The 16491-nt window shown below is 58.0% G+C and overlaps 1 protein-coding gene across 3 annotated transcripts in view; it reads right to left on the reverse strand.

Annotated features, from left to right (window-relative positions):
* Positions 1–16491, reverse strand: part of AKNA (AT-hook transcription factor) — a 55719-nt gene that overhangs the window by 35280 nt on the left and 3948 nt on the right. For 2 of the 3 annotated variants that reach the window (XM_008273396.5, XM_089319734.1), the window contains exons 2-3: positions 4501–4848; positions 236–1281 (exon numbers count right to left, since the gene is read on the reverse strand). In XM_008273396.5, coding sequence (XP_008271618.3) covers positions 236–1281; positions 4501–4774 — 1320 coding nt within the window. In that variant the 5' untranslated portion in view covers positions 4775–4848. Of the gene's footprint in view, positions 1–235; positions 1282–4500; positions 4849–11070; positions 11268–16491 lie in introns of those variants that run through there. The other variant, XM_008273397.5, reaches the window with a different exon arrangement.

Below are 16491 nucleotides of genomic sequence, written 5' to 3' on the forward strand. Positions count from 1 at the left end.
GTGCATGGAGTTCAGTACATCACTTGCTCTCATGTACATGTTTGACTTTTTTTTTTAAATCTAAGGTGAACATCAACAAGAAACATTACGTACAAGCACAGCTGCTCTTGAGCAAAGGGCTGGGGGCTCTGCCAGCAGAGGGCTCCTGGCTCAGACCCGACGCCTCCCACCCAGCCTGCTCCATTCCAGGCCAACAGGTGCCTCGGCAACACCTAAGGGCCTGAGCCCAGCTTACCTGCAGCTGGTGGACTAGCTCAGTGGCTTGTTCCGGCGTCTGAAACTCTTGGGGTACCCTGGTGATGGGGTGGGCTGGAGGGGGGTCCTTCACCGGGGAGGCTTCTCCGCTGCTCAGCAGGACCTCTCGCACAATCTCTGCCGGGGACTTGAAGATCAGGGGCCTGGCAGGGCCCTGAGGCTGCCCTTTGTGGCTCCTGGACTTGGGGGGGCGGTAGCTTTCATCTTTGGGGAACTTCACCCGGGGCCCCACCTTGGAGAAATCAGGGAGTGGGTAGTTCAGCCGCCCCCGGCCATACATGGGGACATCAGAAGACGAGTGGCTGGCCAGAGTGGCTCCCTGCTTGGGCGGCATCTTGTTCTTCTGGGCTGGCCTAGGCCGAGGATTCATGGGGCTGATGGAGCCGGTGAATCGGGAAGGGAGTGGTTTCGGGGATGTCTTTGTCCGCTTCCAGGTCTGGTCCTCGGGCTGAGGGCAGGAGACGCCGATGGTGTCTTTGCTCCATCTGCCTGCAGTGCACCCAGAGCGCTGGGCTGGGGCCGCTGTGTCCTGGAATTCCGTGGGGGTCACCGGGGCAACAGTGCCTCCAGTTCTGACATCTGGGTTTAGGGGGTGGTTGCTGGGGTTCAGTGGCAAGGTTTCCTCCAGGGCGGGGGGCCCGGGGACATCGAGGTCTCCTTCCCAGGGAGAATCAAGACTGTCACTAAGGTGGCCAAGGCTCACGGTTCCACTGCTCCAGGACCTTGCCGAGTTGACCTCAGAATGTTCTAGAAGTCTGTTTCTGCTGCCTTGTCTGCCAGAGGCCGTCCAGCCTCTGGCCTGAGCCTGGCCCAGGGCCACGAGGCAGGTGTCTCCATCGCCCTCCGAGCTGGGACCAGCCTCCTCCTCCAGTGACGGGGAGCTCTCCCCTCCCTCCTCAGCCTTGGCACTTGCGAGGGCCTCATCTGGCTCTTCTTGGGTCATGTCCAAATGCGGGTCCGGCGGGGGCAGCCAGCCGAGAGGCAAGGTGGAGGCAGCTGGGCTGTCCACATCCTCGGCTCCAGTCTCTGGAAAGACAGGCCCCCTCGTTGCTTAGTCAGCAGGTGCCAGCCAGGTCCAGGCTTCCGGGAGGAAGCTCCCTGGCTTCTGCTCCCTGGCTTCCACGTTGGGGTGGCGAGAAGCCCCCTGAGCCCCTAGATGGCCCAGGAATCCTCTGACAGCTCCATGGAGGGCCTCAGAGGTCCTCCAAACTCCAAACCTGGCTGCCCTGCAGTGTCTCCCGTCTCATCACATGCCAAGGCCATCCCACCCAGTTACGGGCCAGAGGCCTGGGAGACACCTTGGCCATCTCTGCCTCCACCCCCCACCCCACTTCCTCCATCCAGAATGTTACCAGGTGCTGCCACATCCACTCCTGCTCTAAGCCAACACCTGCCTGGCTTGCCTGGACTGCTGCAGTGACCCCCTAACCCTCCCCTCAACCCTCCCCTTGCCCCCACTCTGAGATTGGAACTTCATCAAAATCTTCCCTCTGTCCCTAGGACAACAGCAGAGCGCTCGCTCTGGGCGGGGGGCCTGTGCCACCTCAGTCCCCACTGGCTCTCCTGGCCCGTCAGTCTTTCCCTGCTCCTGCTGAGCAGCCCACACAGCCCATTCCCTCCCCACGGGAACTGTGCCCAGGCTCGGCTTCCGCTGGGGCCGTTCTCTCTCCTTCTCTTTGCCTCATGGACCCTGGTTTGCCCTCCAGGGATTAGCTCAATATTGAGCTCCTCAAAGCAGTCTACATCCTGGCTGGGTCCCGCTCTCCCTTTGCCGGGGCCCTCGTGGGACTGGACACCTCTGTCTGCTTTGTCACACTTGTCACGGTGACGGTTTTCCATGGATTCCTGCCACTGCCTCCTTGATATCTGTCTCTCCTGCTACACTGCAAGCTCCATGAGGGCAAGGAAGCTGTTTCCATTCATCTTTGCACACACACAGTAGCTGCTCAGCCCTCTGCTGACTGACAGAAGGGAGGCGGGAAGGGGAGGAGGACAATGAGGTATCCTCAAGAAAGGAGTGTTGTTTCCTTATTACAGGATAGGTGCCCAAGAAATATTTATCCGTCCATTGCCCCATGCACCTACCCACCCAGCCACTCGATTATCCCTCACGCAGCCCTTCAGCACCCATCATCCACGCCGTCAATGTCTACTGAGCCCAGGCTCTGTCTTGGACCCCCCGTTGGCCTCTGGGACACAGCCAGAGTTTCCTGAGACATAGTCTCAGTGCCACCAAGCCCAGCCTCTCTGCTCCAGCCAGATGCACCTTGGCAGGGCCTCTTAGGTCACTCTCCTGCCCCCTCCCCTTGACACCTCACATCCTCATGCCTCCTTCAGCAAGTCACCCGAGTTTACAGAGACACACCTGGAGGCCCGAGAGGCTACGTACCTTGCCAAAGATCACACGGTGGCTCGGAAGCCAGACCTCAGCCATGCAGGCAAGCTCGTCCCTGCCCTGGGCTGTCATGCGGGGGCGAGGGACAAGTCACCCACCTCCCTGGCAGTCCTTGGAACTTGGTGCTCGACGCTCCCAGCTGGCAGAAGGTGGTGAGGTGGGAAGGAGAGAAGGCCAGGCCCTAGCCAGCCCTGGGCCTGGCACACAGCAAGGGCACAGGGCATGGCAGCAGCTGTTACATCACAGCAGGGGGTTACCATGTGACCCCAGTAAGACGGGCCTCTGCCTGTCACCCCATGCACCTGTCTCCATTCCCTGATGGAGAGCTCGGAAGTAGTCGATCAGGAGGGTGAAACTCACCAGGGTCCTGCAACAGAGGCCTTCACAGCCTGACGGCGACAGCCACCACGCCCCAAGACCTTACTAATCTCAGTGGGTTGTTATTCCCATTTCATGGATGGGGAAACCAAGATTCAGAGAAGGCACTTGCCAAGCAAAACCACGAATTTAGTCTAAGTTGGACTTGATGGAAGGAGAATAGTTATTATAGAAGACAAGGAATATCAGATTCCCACTGATAAATTGGGATTTTAAAAAATCTTTAAAATGGGCATGACCCCTGGACCAAGTGATTCAAATGACCCAAGATGCTATCAAATCGAGTGTGCATGCCAGGATGTGCTAATGACACCTTCTTTGCATTACTTGCAATAGAAACCGAGATTTTCGCAATTCCCAGCAAGAGTTAAACAGCCCTGACAAACTGCAGAGGAGTCCCGCCGGGGACCTGTGCAAGCACAGAACTGTAGGCCTGTGCAAGGCTATGTGATGAGCCAGCACAGCACGCACGCCCCTTAGGTGAAAAAGCCAATTACAAGGGGCCAGTGTTGTGGCGCCGCAGGTTAAGCTGCTGCCTGCATTGCTGGCGTCCCACACAAGCACTGGTTGGAGTCCCAGCTGCTTCACTTCCAATCCAGCTCCCTGCTAATGCACCTGGGAAAGCAGTGGGTGACGGCCCACGTGTTTGGGCCCCTGCACCCATGTGGGAGACCTAGATGGAGCTGCTGGTTACCTGGCCCAGCCTTGGCCTTTGCGGCCATTTGGGGAGTGAACCAGCGGATGGAAGATCCCTCTCTCCGTCCTTCTCAGTCATGCTTCCTTCAAATAAATAAATCTTTATATATATAATATATATATAATTTGAAAATCAGAGCTACCGAGAGAAGAGGAGAAAGAGAGGGATCTTCCATCCGCTGGTTCACTCCCCAAATGGCCGCAAAGGCCAGGGCTGGGCCAGGCCAAAGCCAGCAACCAGGAGCTCCATCCAGATCTCCCATGTGGATGAAGGGGCCCAAGCACTTGGGCCATCTTCCACTGCTTTCCCCGGTGCATTAGCAGGGAGCTGGATCAGAAGAGGAGCAGCCGGGACTTGAACTGGTACCATATGGGATGCTGGCACTACAGGCGGAGGCTTAGCCTGCTACGCCACAGTGCCAACCCCAAATAAATAAATCTTAAAAAAGAAAAAAAAAAAGCCAGTTACAATGGGGTGTGCATAACACTGTCCCCTATTCACATTCTTATTTACATATTTATGTCTTAAGGGAGGAACATGGGTCTGGAGCTGTTGTGGCTTAACAAGTAATCTGTGATATTATCTCTTTTTTACTTATGCTTTCTGATTTTTCTGTGATGAACAGTATTACCTGTATGACTTAAATCTTTCAAGATTGTAAATGACAGCTTTTACAGAATTTAGTGACGAATGCTGAGGCTCCCTCATCCGCCTGCCAGAAGGTGGGACACCGGGGGACCGGACACCCCCACAGGGGCCCGGGGAGGGCTCTCACCTTCTCCAGAAGACTCCCCGGATGAGGAATCCTGATGTGTGTCCGGCTGCAGGTCTGGGCCCCACTCCGGGGGCAGCAGGTGCGGCTGGGCCAGGAGGAAGTCCTCCAAGAGCTCGGGGCTGGGGGTGCCGGGGGAGGGCCGCTCTTCTCCCCAGCCCCGTGGGCCACTTTTGTCGGCACCCTTCTCCTCCGTGGCCCAGGCCCAGCGCCGCCGCCGGAACCCTTGCCCCAGGCTGGGCTCAGCCCAGTGGGCCTCAGCCCCCGTGCTGGCCATCCAGGCCTGGCCTGGCCTTCACCTGGGCCACTTCATCCTCAGGAGACAGAGATGCCAGCCATCCCGCCTGTGGCCTGTAGGGGACACAAGAAAGACACCTCGTGAACCCCTGAGTCCTCGCCTTTATCCACAACAGGACACTGGCAGCAGCAGCACCACCGTACTCCCCCGGGGCCCGGCCCCACCTCCTCAAGCTGTGTGAGCTGGGGCAGTCCCTCTGTCTCCCTTTGAGTCATTCCTCTCTCCTGCCAGCAGCTTGTAAAATGACTTGGGACCGGATGAGAAGGCCAGGGGCCAGGGCACCAAGCCATGGCAACTGTCACTGGGTGCCCAGCTCTGTGTGTGCTCTCAGGACAGCTGGGAGCTCCGGAGGGACCCGAGAGACAACCAGGCACCTGCAACCCAGGTGGACATGCTGGGGAGGCTCAGGGGCTGGGGCCCAGCACAGCCTGGGGAGGTCAGGGAAGCCCCTGTTTAGAGGCCATGTCACACGGGGGTCTTTCTTGAGTAAGAAGCAATGCCAGCATCCCATCCCAGGGTGCGGGTTCAAGCCCTGGCTGCTCCACTTCCCATCCAACTCCCTGCTAATGCATCTGAGAAAGCATTGGAAGATGGGCCAGGTGCTTAGGACCCTGCTATCCACTTGGGAGACCCGGATGGAGTTCCTGGATCCTGGTTTCAGCCTGGCCCGGTCCTAGATTTTGCAGCCATTTTGGGACTGAACCAGTACATGGAAGCACTCTTTCTCTGTCCTCTCCCTCCCCCTCTCTCTGTCAGTCTGCCTTTCAAATAAATAAATAAATCTGGAAAACTATTCCGATTGATAGTGGGAGAGTGGTGAAGAGAGCATTCGAGCACCGGGAATAACTGGAAATAGGCACTGTGACGAATTGAGGTCGGCACACGGCCGCAGCAGCGCTGTCCCCATAGCGCCATGGTGGAAAGAATGGCTACACAATGTGGGCATCCATAGGCAACGTAATGTTACTGAGCCACAAAGGGGAAGGAAGAAAAAGCACTGACGTCCTATACACGCTACCATGGGGGCGAACCTCACAAACATCACGCTGACTGCAAGAAGCCAGACACACGGACAGCCGCGTCTCACGTGATGCCACGTATGCGTCTATCCAGACCAGGCAGCCCCACAGAGACAGACACTGAGCAGGCCGGCAGTTGCCAGGGCTGGGGAACGGGGAGTGGGGAGTAACTACGGGGTTTCCTTTGAGGGCGGTGAGGATGCTTTGGAATTAGGTAGTGGTGATGGTTGCACAACATGGTGAATATACTAAATGCCACTGAATCATTTAATTTTTTTAAGATTTATTTATTTATTTGAAGGGCAGAGTTACAGAGAGGCAGAAGCATAGAGAGAGAGAGACAGAGAGAGAGAGGTCTTCCATCCACTGGTTCATTCCCCAGAGCTGCACTGATCTGAAGCCAGGAGCCAGGAGCTTCTTCCAGGTCTCCCATGTAGGTGTGCAGGTACCTCTTTCACTGCTTTCCTAGACCACAACAGAGAGCTGGCTTGGAAGTGGAGCAGCCAGGACTCCAACCGGCACCCAGGATGCCAGCACTTTAGGCTGGGGCTTTACCTGCTATGCCACAGCCCCGGCCCCTCAATCATTTACTTTAAATGGTTAATTTTATGTTATGTGAGTTTCACCACATTTTTAAAAATAAATGCAGGCCAGCATTGTGGCGTAGCATTATTTAAGTGATGTCAGCATCCCATATGGGCACCAGTTTGAGTCTCTGCTGCTCCACTTCCCACCCAGCTCCCTGCTGATACACCTCGGAAAGCAGTAGAAGACGGCCCAAGTCCTTGGGCCCCTGCACCCATGTGGCAGACCTGGAAGAAGCTCATGGCTCCTGGCTTTGGCCTGGCCCAGTCCCAGCTATTGTGGCCATGTGGGGAGTGAGCCAGGGTATGGAGATTCTCTCTCTCTCTCTGTAACCCTGCCTTTCAAATAAATGAAATCATTTTTAAAGCACCCTAGGCATGGTGGGCTGTGGGTACAAAGGCCTGGGAGGGGAAGGGGGCGAGCCCCTGGTTATTCTCCATTGGTGGTCTCCCAATGCTTGTGGCGTGGGGTGGGGTCTGGGTGCCACTGACAGCAGACAGTGCGACCAGGACACCCAAAGCCAACAGCCAGGGTGACGGATGCCGGGAGCTCCCAGGCCTGGAGGTCTCCAGGAACCAGAGCAGGAGGGGCCCCCAGGTCAACCCTTACAAAGGCCTCCTTCTGCAGGCCGGAAGTCGCAGAGAGTGGATGGCCTTGCCCAGGGCCACACCCGGGTCCGAACAATCAGTCTCCCGGCCCACGTCTGGGACAAGCGGGGTAGAATCCAGGCCCTGAACACAGACACGTCTGTGTTTGTGCTGCCGGCCTCGTGAGCGCTTGGATCCTGATCAGGAGCCTTGATGTGCTCAGTTGAGAAGAGTCAGCAGGCAACTATTTCTGGACACACAGTTCCCCAGGGACTGGCGCAGCCCTGGCAAGGTGGACTTCTCAGGGCTGCAGTAGGGACAGGGAGAGCATTCTTCCTCTGCTCCACTGCTCCGGGACCGGGGCTCAGAACCCTCCCTCCTCTTGCCTTCACCCTGCTTTCTTCACTGCACCCCCCAGTGCAGAGCCCCGAGATCACCCCTGTGTGCCCCCCACCCCCACCACATGTGGTGTGCCCACTGGATGCCGGCCTAGCTAGAAGTCTTCCCACCTCTCCTCCACCTGTCCTGGCAGGTGCGGGCTAGGGAGATCACAGGAAAGCTGTTTTTCAAATGACAACACTGAAGTGCAGCATGGAGCTGGGACTTGGCCAAGACCACCCCGCTGGCCAGTGCCAGAGCAAGTTTTCCAAAAGTCCCAGTCAACTGGAATCCAGGGGCCTCCACACTGCTTTCAATCCTACAGTCCAGGATTCTCACACAATTACATGTGTTAGAGTATTTCTAAATGTGAAAGTTAAAAAAGATGTAATAGAAAATATTATAAACAGCAGTGCTAATCTTTGCTCCCCATACCCTCTGCAGGGCCTACACCTCTCCTAGGAACCCCTGCCAGTGACCTCAGCTCCAGCAGGGCCAGCGCTGTGGGCAGCACAGGTTAAGCTCCACTTGCCACACTGGCATCCCATAATCAGAGCACTGGTTCAAGTCCTGGCTCCTCCATTTCCAATTCAGCTGCCCACTAGTGCACCTGGGAATGCATCAGAAGATGGCCCAAGTGCTTGGGCCCCTGCCACCAGGTGGGAGACCCAGACGGAGCTGCTGGCTCCTGCTTCAGCCTGGCCCAGCCCTGGCTGTTGTAGACATCTGGGGAGTGAACCAGCAGATGGAAGATCTCTTTATCTCTCTCCTTCTCTCTCTAATGCTCTGCCTTTCAAATAAAAAAACCAGGCCGGCGCCGCGGCTCACTAGGCTAATCCTCCGCCTTGCAGCGCCGGCACACCGGGTTCTAGTCCCGGTTGGGGCGCCGGATTCTGTCCCGGTTGCCCCTCTTCCAGGCCAGCTCTCTGCTGTGGCCAGGGAGTGCAGTGGAGGATGGCCCAAGTGCTTGGCCCTGCACCCCATGGGAGACCAGGAGAAGCACCTGGCTCCTGCCTTCGGATCAGCGTGGTGCGCTGGCCGCGGTGCGCTGGCCGCAGCGCGCCGGCCGCGCCAGCCATTGGAGGGTGAACCAACGGCAAAGGAAGACCTTTCTCTCTGTCTCTCTCTCTCACTGTCCACTCTGCCTGTCAAAAAAAAAAAAAAAAAAAAAAGCAAGACCAAAAAATTCCCTCTGCAAGCAGATTCCTGGATCTACCCAGACAGCCTGACTCAGTGGCCCTGGAATCTGCACTTGATGCAGCAGACCCTGCTTGGGATGCCCGTGTCCCACGGCAGAGCGCCTGGGTTCCGGTCCTCGCTCCATCTCAGATCCAGCTTCCCGCTAATGCACACCCTGGGAGGCAGAAGTGATGGCTCAAGTATGCAGGTCTTTGCCACCTGTGTGGGAGATCCTGGCTCTTGGCTTTGGTGGGTATTTGGGGAGTGAACTAGCAGATGGAAAATCCCTCTCTCTGTCTCTGCCTTTCAAAGAAATAAAAATAAATGCAGAAATATACAAAAAGACACAGGCGTGGGAATCAGGAGCTGAGTGGAGGCGCACCTTGGGCCCCGCCTCTGTCCTCCCTGCTGTGAAAATATTTACCCCAGAGCCCCAGGCCTCTGGGTCCTGCCGCTGGGGCAGGTGCTTTGGGTGAGCTGGTGCTGTTTGCTTTCTGACATTTCTACTGAGGAAGGCGCTGGGGTGGTGTGCGGTTTTCTGACTTCTTAGGGTGTTTTCATAGCCCTACCGCAAAGCAGCCTACCCAATCACAAAGGCCCTCGGGTGCACAAAGAGGAACAGCCTGTCTCCTGGGATGACTCACTGGTCACACCAGTCTCACTGCGACCCGGGACGCTGCACGTCACAGGCAGCTGCGGTCACCGGCTGCAGTTCTGTGCTTACCCCTCTGGTCCCTCTACCTGTGCAACTTTCCTGAGCAAGGCCTCTGGTCTCCCATGCAAGCCATGGCAGCTGGGACCATTCAGTCAGTTAGTCAGTCAACAAACACACATTAGTGTCACCCACAGGACAACCTCACCCTGGGAGGAAGCTGCAACAGAGCTACAGAGGATGGCTGGGCCATAATTTCCCTCCCTGCAAACTGGAGAAACACTACCTGCCCTCGTGCCTGCAAGCGGGCATCACCCTACCCGGGTGGGTGGGGAGGCGGGGGGTGGGGTGAGACGAACTTGGAGCCTCCTCGTTGACTTAGCACTGAGGCCACAGTGCTAAGTGCCAAGGAAACAAGACCGGGCGCCCACAGGTGCAAATTCACGTTACAAATCTAACGGTTTCCTACATCTGCCAGGCACTGCCTGAGACCCAAAGAACACAGAGCGGCGTAGGGCAGGGATGGGACCGAAAGGTTACTGAGAAGGAGGCCCTAGGGCAGGCCCGAGAGACCAGGAGGATTTGGGGGAGAAGAAAGGAGAAGGCAGGGGTATGGCGCAGGCAAAGGCACGGTGGTCTGAGAGTAAACTGAACTCGAAGGAGAGCTGCGGGCGCTGGAGGGAAGGGGCCTTGGACGCAGGGTTGTTGGGGCAGCCTGCGTTAGGGCCACACAGGGTCTAGTGAAGGTTCCTGCCACGTGAGCTGGGTGCTGACCCCAGGAGGGCCAGCTTTAGGACTAAGTCCCCCTAGGGGCTGGGCTGCTGGGCTCAGGGTCCTTGCCATGGAGAAACTGGCCCTGTAAGGAAGTGCCAGCCACTGCCCCTCCCTCCCTCTTGTCGCCCTGACCGGCTCTCTCAATGGTCTTGAAGACCCCTGTGGTCTTCTTTCAGCTCCTAGGTGGCCTGGACTTCTGTTCCCACCACCCCGGAGAGAAGGGGGCTTCTCCGCCCCCTCCCCTCCCACCCCCAGGACCTGGGTGTGCGGCCCTGCCCACACAGCCGCACAGTCCCCCTCTGCTCTCGGCTGCCCCGTCCCCTCCACCCAGGGCCATTCAGGGCACGGTTGGTCCTGCTCCCTTCCCACCCTCCAGGTGAGACACAGAGAAGTGGCGGCTCGCCCAAAACCCTGCAGCCAGGGAGTGTGGCCCAGGGATGCAAAGCCGAGTGCCCCAGACTTGGGGGTGGGGGAGTGGGAAGAAGAGGAAGGAAGGTTCCCTCTCCCCCACACAGCAAGTAGCTGGGTCCTCCAAAAAGGCAGGGCTGTGGGCTCAGCACCTCCCCCACCAGCTGTACTCCAGGGGTCCCTGGCAGCTGGGTAGAAGCTGGCGGCCCCTTCTCGAACCCCAGGCCCCAGCCCGCTCGCTCCAGCACCCGGGGCTGAGATAAGAAGGGGACCCTTCCAGACTCACCATCCTGATCTCCTGGCTCCTCTCCCTCCCTGGGGACCCCTGCCCCGTGCCTCCTGCTCCTGGTCCCTGCACATCTCTGAGCCCCCAAGCAACCAAGGGCACAAAGTCTTGGGCCCTGCAGTGCCTAGGACAGACAGCAACCGCCACTTGCCCAAGTTCACGAGAGATGAGAAATGGGGACTGCCAGCTGGCATCCCGAGGCTTGACCAAATCCCCTAAAATCCACCGTTGTCTGGGGGACCAGGTTCCCGCAAGCTAGGCGAGAAGCGGAATAGCGGCCGCAGCTGCAACTTCCTGGCCGGGCTGGGCTGGGCTGGGCTGGGCTGGGCTGGTCTGGCCTCGGGACGGGACGGTCTGCATAGGAAGGCGGCCTCTGTGTCCGGCCTGCCTCCGTTCAGTTCCCTTACCTCTCTCGGGCTGCTCCACCGTCGTCCTGCGGGCCTGGCTCAGGAGACCAGCCTGGGAGGTCTTTGTTTCAAACCCGGGGAGCCCCCTGCTTCCATCGCGCCCTGGCCCGCCTCCAGGCCAGTCTGCCAGCCCCAGCCCCGGCTCCCAGATGAACATCGCTCAGCTCTCCCCGCCCCACCGCAGTGAGGCTGCCACGGCAGGAAGCGCCGGGCCTGATTTCCTACAAGTGTTTGTCAGAAGGAGGGGGCTGCGGGCTGCAGAGCCGGAGCCCCGAGAGCTTAACCCCTTGCAGGCTCTCTGCAGGCTCAGGGGAGCTTCCCAGCCACCCCACTCAGGGAGCAGATGGAGACAGGGACGCCCAGGGAAGGTCAGAGGCTGGGTCAAGTTCACACAGCACCCTACTCTCCAGGGCCTCTTCAACCACAGGAGACCTTGGGCCAGGCTCCCTCCCTCAGCAGGGTCAGTGGCCATCAGCAGAAGGGAGGCTCAGACACCATGCAGCCCTGGAGCTCTGACTTGTCTGCCAGTGCATGACCTGTCAGTCATCTCATCCACTGTCCCGCCCTGAGGCAGGCCTGCAGCTCCAGTGGGATTGCCCAGGCAGCCTGGAGGAGGGGGAATTTCACCCTTTGTTGTAAGCACCCTCCAGGGACTCAGCACAGGACAGCAGACAGATTTGCCTAGTGGATCAGCTGCCTTTTCCCAAGGTCCTGTCACCCTGTTCATTCATTCATTCATTCATTCATTCATCAGAGACAGGTCGTCTGAGCCGACACTGTGTGGCAGGTACCTTTCAGGGTGCTGGGAAGACTGCCAGTGCCCTCCTCGACTCTAAGGGAGCCCCAGACAATAAGCAAACAGGTGTGTCATCTGGGGGAGACAGGTGTGACCAAGACAGAGCAGGTGCAAGGGAGTGGCCATCCACACCCCATGAGACTGTGAGGGCACTGATGCCTGGGGCTCCCCTGAGACCAACCGCATCAGTCCCTGGGCCTCAGTGACTTTGCAGGTGAAGGGGGGTGTGGCCTAGGTAGGGGAACTTGTCGGGCTGAGAGTATGGGTTGGGGAGGAGGGTTATAAGATAGTCGGGAAGGTCCGTGTGAGGTGACATTCAAACAAGGGGGCCAGAAGCACGAGGGGGCACAAACAGGCACAGGAAGGCCGGCAGGGTATCGTGGGAGGGAAGGTGCAAAGACCCCAGTGGGAGCACCTGTGGCCCCCGAGCAGAGGGAGCCTCTGGGGAGAGGAAGGAGATGGGGCTGGAGAAGGGGCACACGAGCCCGCCTCCACATCACATGGCTCTTTTGACTCGGGGATTCTGGGTTAGGAAACAAAAAGAAAAAGGGGAAAAACTGGCTCTCTGTACTGCCCACCGAGCTGCCCAGGTGCTTCTGCTGAGCAGCCAGGTTTGGGAAAGGAAAGTGAATCTTAGAGTCTGTTGGACCTGGGTTCAAATCCCAGGCCCACCTCTTGGGGGCTCCGGGACCCTCGAGGGTTTGCCTCTCTAAACCTCAGTTTGTTCATCTGTGAAATAGGTGTAAGAAGAGCAGCCACAGTACCAGGCTGTCCTGACGCAGCCAGGTACAGAACAGGGCACCAGCAGCCTGGCTTCCTTACTGAGCTACTTTACAATTCCAGCTATTGCTGTCCCTGCTTAGGTTCAAGTCCCAGGTCTCCCGGGCGGGCTAGACCTCAACAGCCCTCCTTGAACCCAACCCCTGGTTGTGGCTGATGAACGAATGAATGGACTTCTCCACCGTCAGCTTGTGAGCATCCGGCAGAACCGAGGCTGGAACCAGGCACCTCCATCCTGCCATCAACCCACCTCTCCGCCCCCTCCCCTGCCTTTTACCCACATCAGGCTCTCCCCACAGCCCCCAACCCTCCAGGGAGCAGAGCCAAAACCTAATGAGGGCTCTCTGCCAGCTCTGGGATCCTGCGGGCCTTTGTGCACTGGGCGGGCCCTGCTGACACCCTGTCATTCACTCATGCTCCCTCCCTTGGAAGTCATTAACCCAGGCAGCTGCCCTCCGCACCAGGTGGCTGCTGCTGCCAGTGCGCCCAGAGCCCCTGAGCAGCCCCATCTCATCTCAGGGGCAGCCTCCAGCACACACTGTTCTCCTCCTTGCCACCCCTAAGCTTTGCCTGTCTTCCTCCCTGCCTTTGCTCACCCAGGATCCCCCATTGGAACACCATCCCCATGTACAGGCCCAAGTTTGCTTAACCAATGCAATGTGTCCCCAGCTGAGCTCATAATATCGCCCCCCACAAAAAGACCTCCAAAATCCACTCTCATCCCACCCACTTCCCTCGCTTTTACTCATTTATTTTTTAAAAGATGCATTTGAAAGGCAAAATTACAGAGAGGCAGAGGCAGAGAGAGAGAAAGGTCTTCCATCCACTGGTTCACTCCTCAAAGGGCTGCAATGGCCAGGGATGGGCCGATCCGAAGCCAGGAGCCAGGAACTTCTTCCAGGTCTCCCACATGGGTGCAGGGGCTCAAGATGGACGTGGGCCATCTTCTACTGCTTTCCCAGGCCATAGCAGAGAGCTGGATTGGAAGAGGAGCAGCCGGGACTAGGACCGGTGCTCATATGGGATGCCAGTGCCACAGGCGGCGGCTTTACCCGCTACGCCACAGCACCGGCCCCTTCCCTCTCCTTTATACCCCACAACCAATCCATCATCAAGTCCTGTTGATTCTGCTCCCTAAACCTATCTAGAACTTGCCCTAGCCTGTGTCTGTATTCCCGTGTGGCCTCCGGCATGGCCTCGCCTGCACAGCTCTCAGGGTCCCCCAAGCCATGGCCCTTCTGTGCTTACAACCCTCAGCAGCTGCCCACAGCTGAGACAGAGGCCGGAAGCTCATGGCCGGCCACTGCTCAGCCTCTCCGCTCGCCCTCCCCTGCCCTCACTCTGCAGCCCAGGACTCCCTGCCATCCCCAGACAGGTGCGCCCTGCCCCTCCCTCCCTGGCAGCCAACTCCACATCTCCCCCTATAACTTCCAGGGCCCCCGCAGACAGCTCCAGCCTGCCATGCTCAGGGTCTCGTCACCTGGGATCCTACCTCATGTAGGATGATTTCGCTGACACAGCTCTCTGCACTCCACGGGGGACTCTGCGAGCCACTCACGGGTATGTCCCCGGCGCAGACAGACCCTGATGCACAGCAGAAACGCAATGCATTTCGCCGGGTGATCAGTAGCCCCAGCCTGACTTACGACTCTGCGTTAGTCCTCATAACTGCATTTTACAGCTGGACCCACAAAGGCCCCCGGAACCCAGCAACCTGCCGGAGACCCAGCTCCTGACCCACACACTGCAGCCTGCAGACGGTCAACGCCACACACGAGGAAATCAGAGCGGGGCTATGACTGACAACCACAACCCAGCCAGCCAAGGCACTGACCTCCCATGAGGCCCTGGTTCCGCCGGGAGTCTGGGCTTTGCAAGGTGCTTCTACAGCCTTCCTAGCACCACAAGCCTGGGAAGAACTTTGGGGAGCAGGTGGGACCAGGGCAGCGTTGCACAGTGGAGGTGAGGTCAACGAGGCCACTTGAAGGGGACAGATTACTTCCTGGTCACCCACCCAGAGAAGAAACAGCCAAAGCCTTTGGCTCCAGCTACCAGGACTGGTCCAGTAACAGGCCTTCCAGCCCTGCCCCTGGGGCCCCAGCATGCCCTCAGCCGTCTCCCTCCAGCCTCTGCGGCACTCCTCACCCTCTCTGGCTCACAGTCCAGCCCCTCGGCCGTCCCTCGCCCTCGTCCTCTCCCCACCATCACTTCCAGCACCCCAACATGCCTCGGGGTAACCGGGCAGGAGAGCGGCTCTTTCTTTAAGCCTCAGATGTGGCCCAGGACGGCCCCTGGGTCTGGCACGTGCTGGGACTGCAGATGCGATCCATCCAGGACAGCCACTACTCACACCATGTCCTCAGGCCTGGGGACGCAGTGGCCTTCCCAGCCACCCTGGGGGAAACCGGGGCTGGCAGCTTTGGGGGCCCTGGAGGCTGCAGGCTGTGCTGTTCCATTCTGAGCCCCTCCTGAGTGAGTGCCCCACCTGCCTCTCCTTTTCCTGGGAAAGAAATGACACCCCCACCCCGCACCCCTGGCCCGCAGTTGCCACTCTTCCCTGCACAGGTTGCCGGAGTGACTCCTGCAACTAAAATCCACAGGGGGTCTGGGAAAGAGAGGAGGCAGGCGAGGATTTCCAGAGCGGACCAGGAAGATGGATGGAAACCCAGCGTGGCAAGTGGAGACCCCAGGCCAGCCTGAGCAACCTGGAACGGGTGTCCTCCCTCGGGGAGGCGGCCGGGCGCAGGGGTTAATGGCTCCTCGGCTGTGTGGGCCCATGGAGAACTCCAGGTTCTCCCTTGAAAGCTCTGTGGCCTCAGGCAAGTCCCTTAACCCCTCTGAGCCCCAGATTCCTTATCTGTAAAATGGGGTCACACTGACCTTGCAGGGTTCTCAGGATGAGCAATGAGATTATGGCCCTAGGCGCTTGGCCCAGGGTCCAGCTGGCACAGAGCAACGGCTCGCGAATAAATGCCACTGGCGGGAGTGAAAGGCCACACGTCCCGCTCCTCGGGACTGCGTTCACGTCTCTGCAGCTCCCTCGGTGTTGGCGGGAGCTCCAGCTGTGGGTCTCAGGGCAGCCCTCCCACGCGAGAGAAATGCTGCCGTCTCCTGGGGGACCAGGAACCATGGCCCACATGGAGTGGGTGAAACAGGCTCTCCTCGGCCCTCTGGGATGTGGGCTATGAACAGGGTACGGCCACAGTGAGGAACACGCACACACACATGCAGGTATACACACATGCACACAAATCTCACACTCACACACGTACACACTCATACACATGCATGTACACACATACACCCACACACATGCAGGTATACACACATGCACACAAATCTCACATTCACACACGTACACATTCATACACATGCATGTACACACATACACCCACACACATGCAGGTATACACATGCACACAAATCTCACTCACACACATGTGCACGCACACACACATGCAGGTATACATATGCACACAAATCTCACACTCACACACATGTGCACGTACACACACATGCACACAAATCTCACACACTCACACACATGCATGCATATACACATCTGCATACAAATCTCACACATATACACATGCAGGTATACACACATGCACACAAATCTCACACCTACACGTCGACATCCACACAAATGCATGCACACAAATCTCACACACATGCACACGTACACACATCTGCACACAAATCTCACACATACACCCACACACATGCAGGTATATGCACAAGTATACAATCTCACACACATGTGTGCACACACACATGCACACAAATCTCACATCACACTCACACATGCACACACACAAACACACATTCCCACACACAGTTAAGCT

The sequence above is a fragment of the Oryctolagus cuniculus genome, chromosome 1 (assembly GCF_051225735.1).
Source record: "Oryctolagus cuniculus isolate XC-2025 breed Fujian yellow rabbit chromosome 1, ASM5122573v1, whole genome shotgun sequence".
Lineage (NCBI taxonomy): Eukaryota > Metazoa > Chordata > Mammalia > Lagomorpha > Leporidae > Oryctolagus > Oryctolagus cuniculus.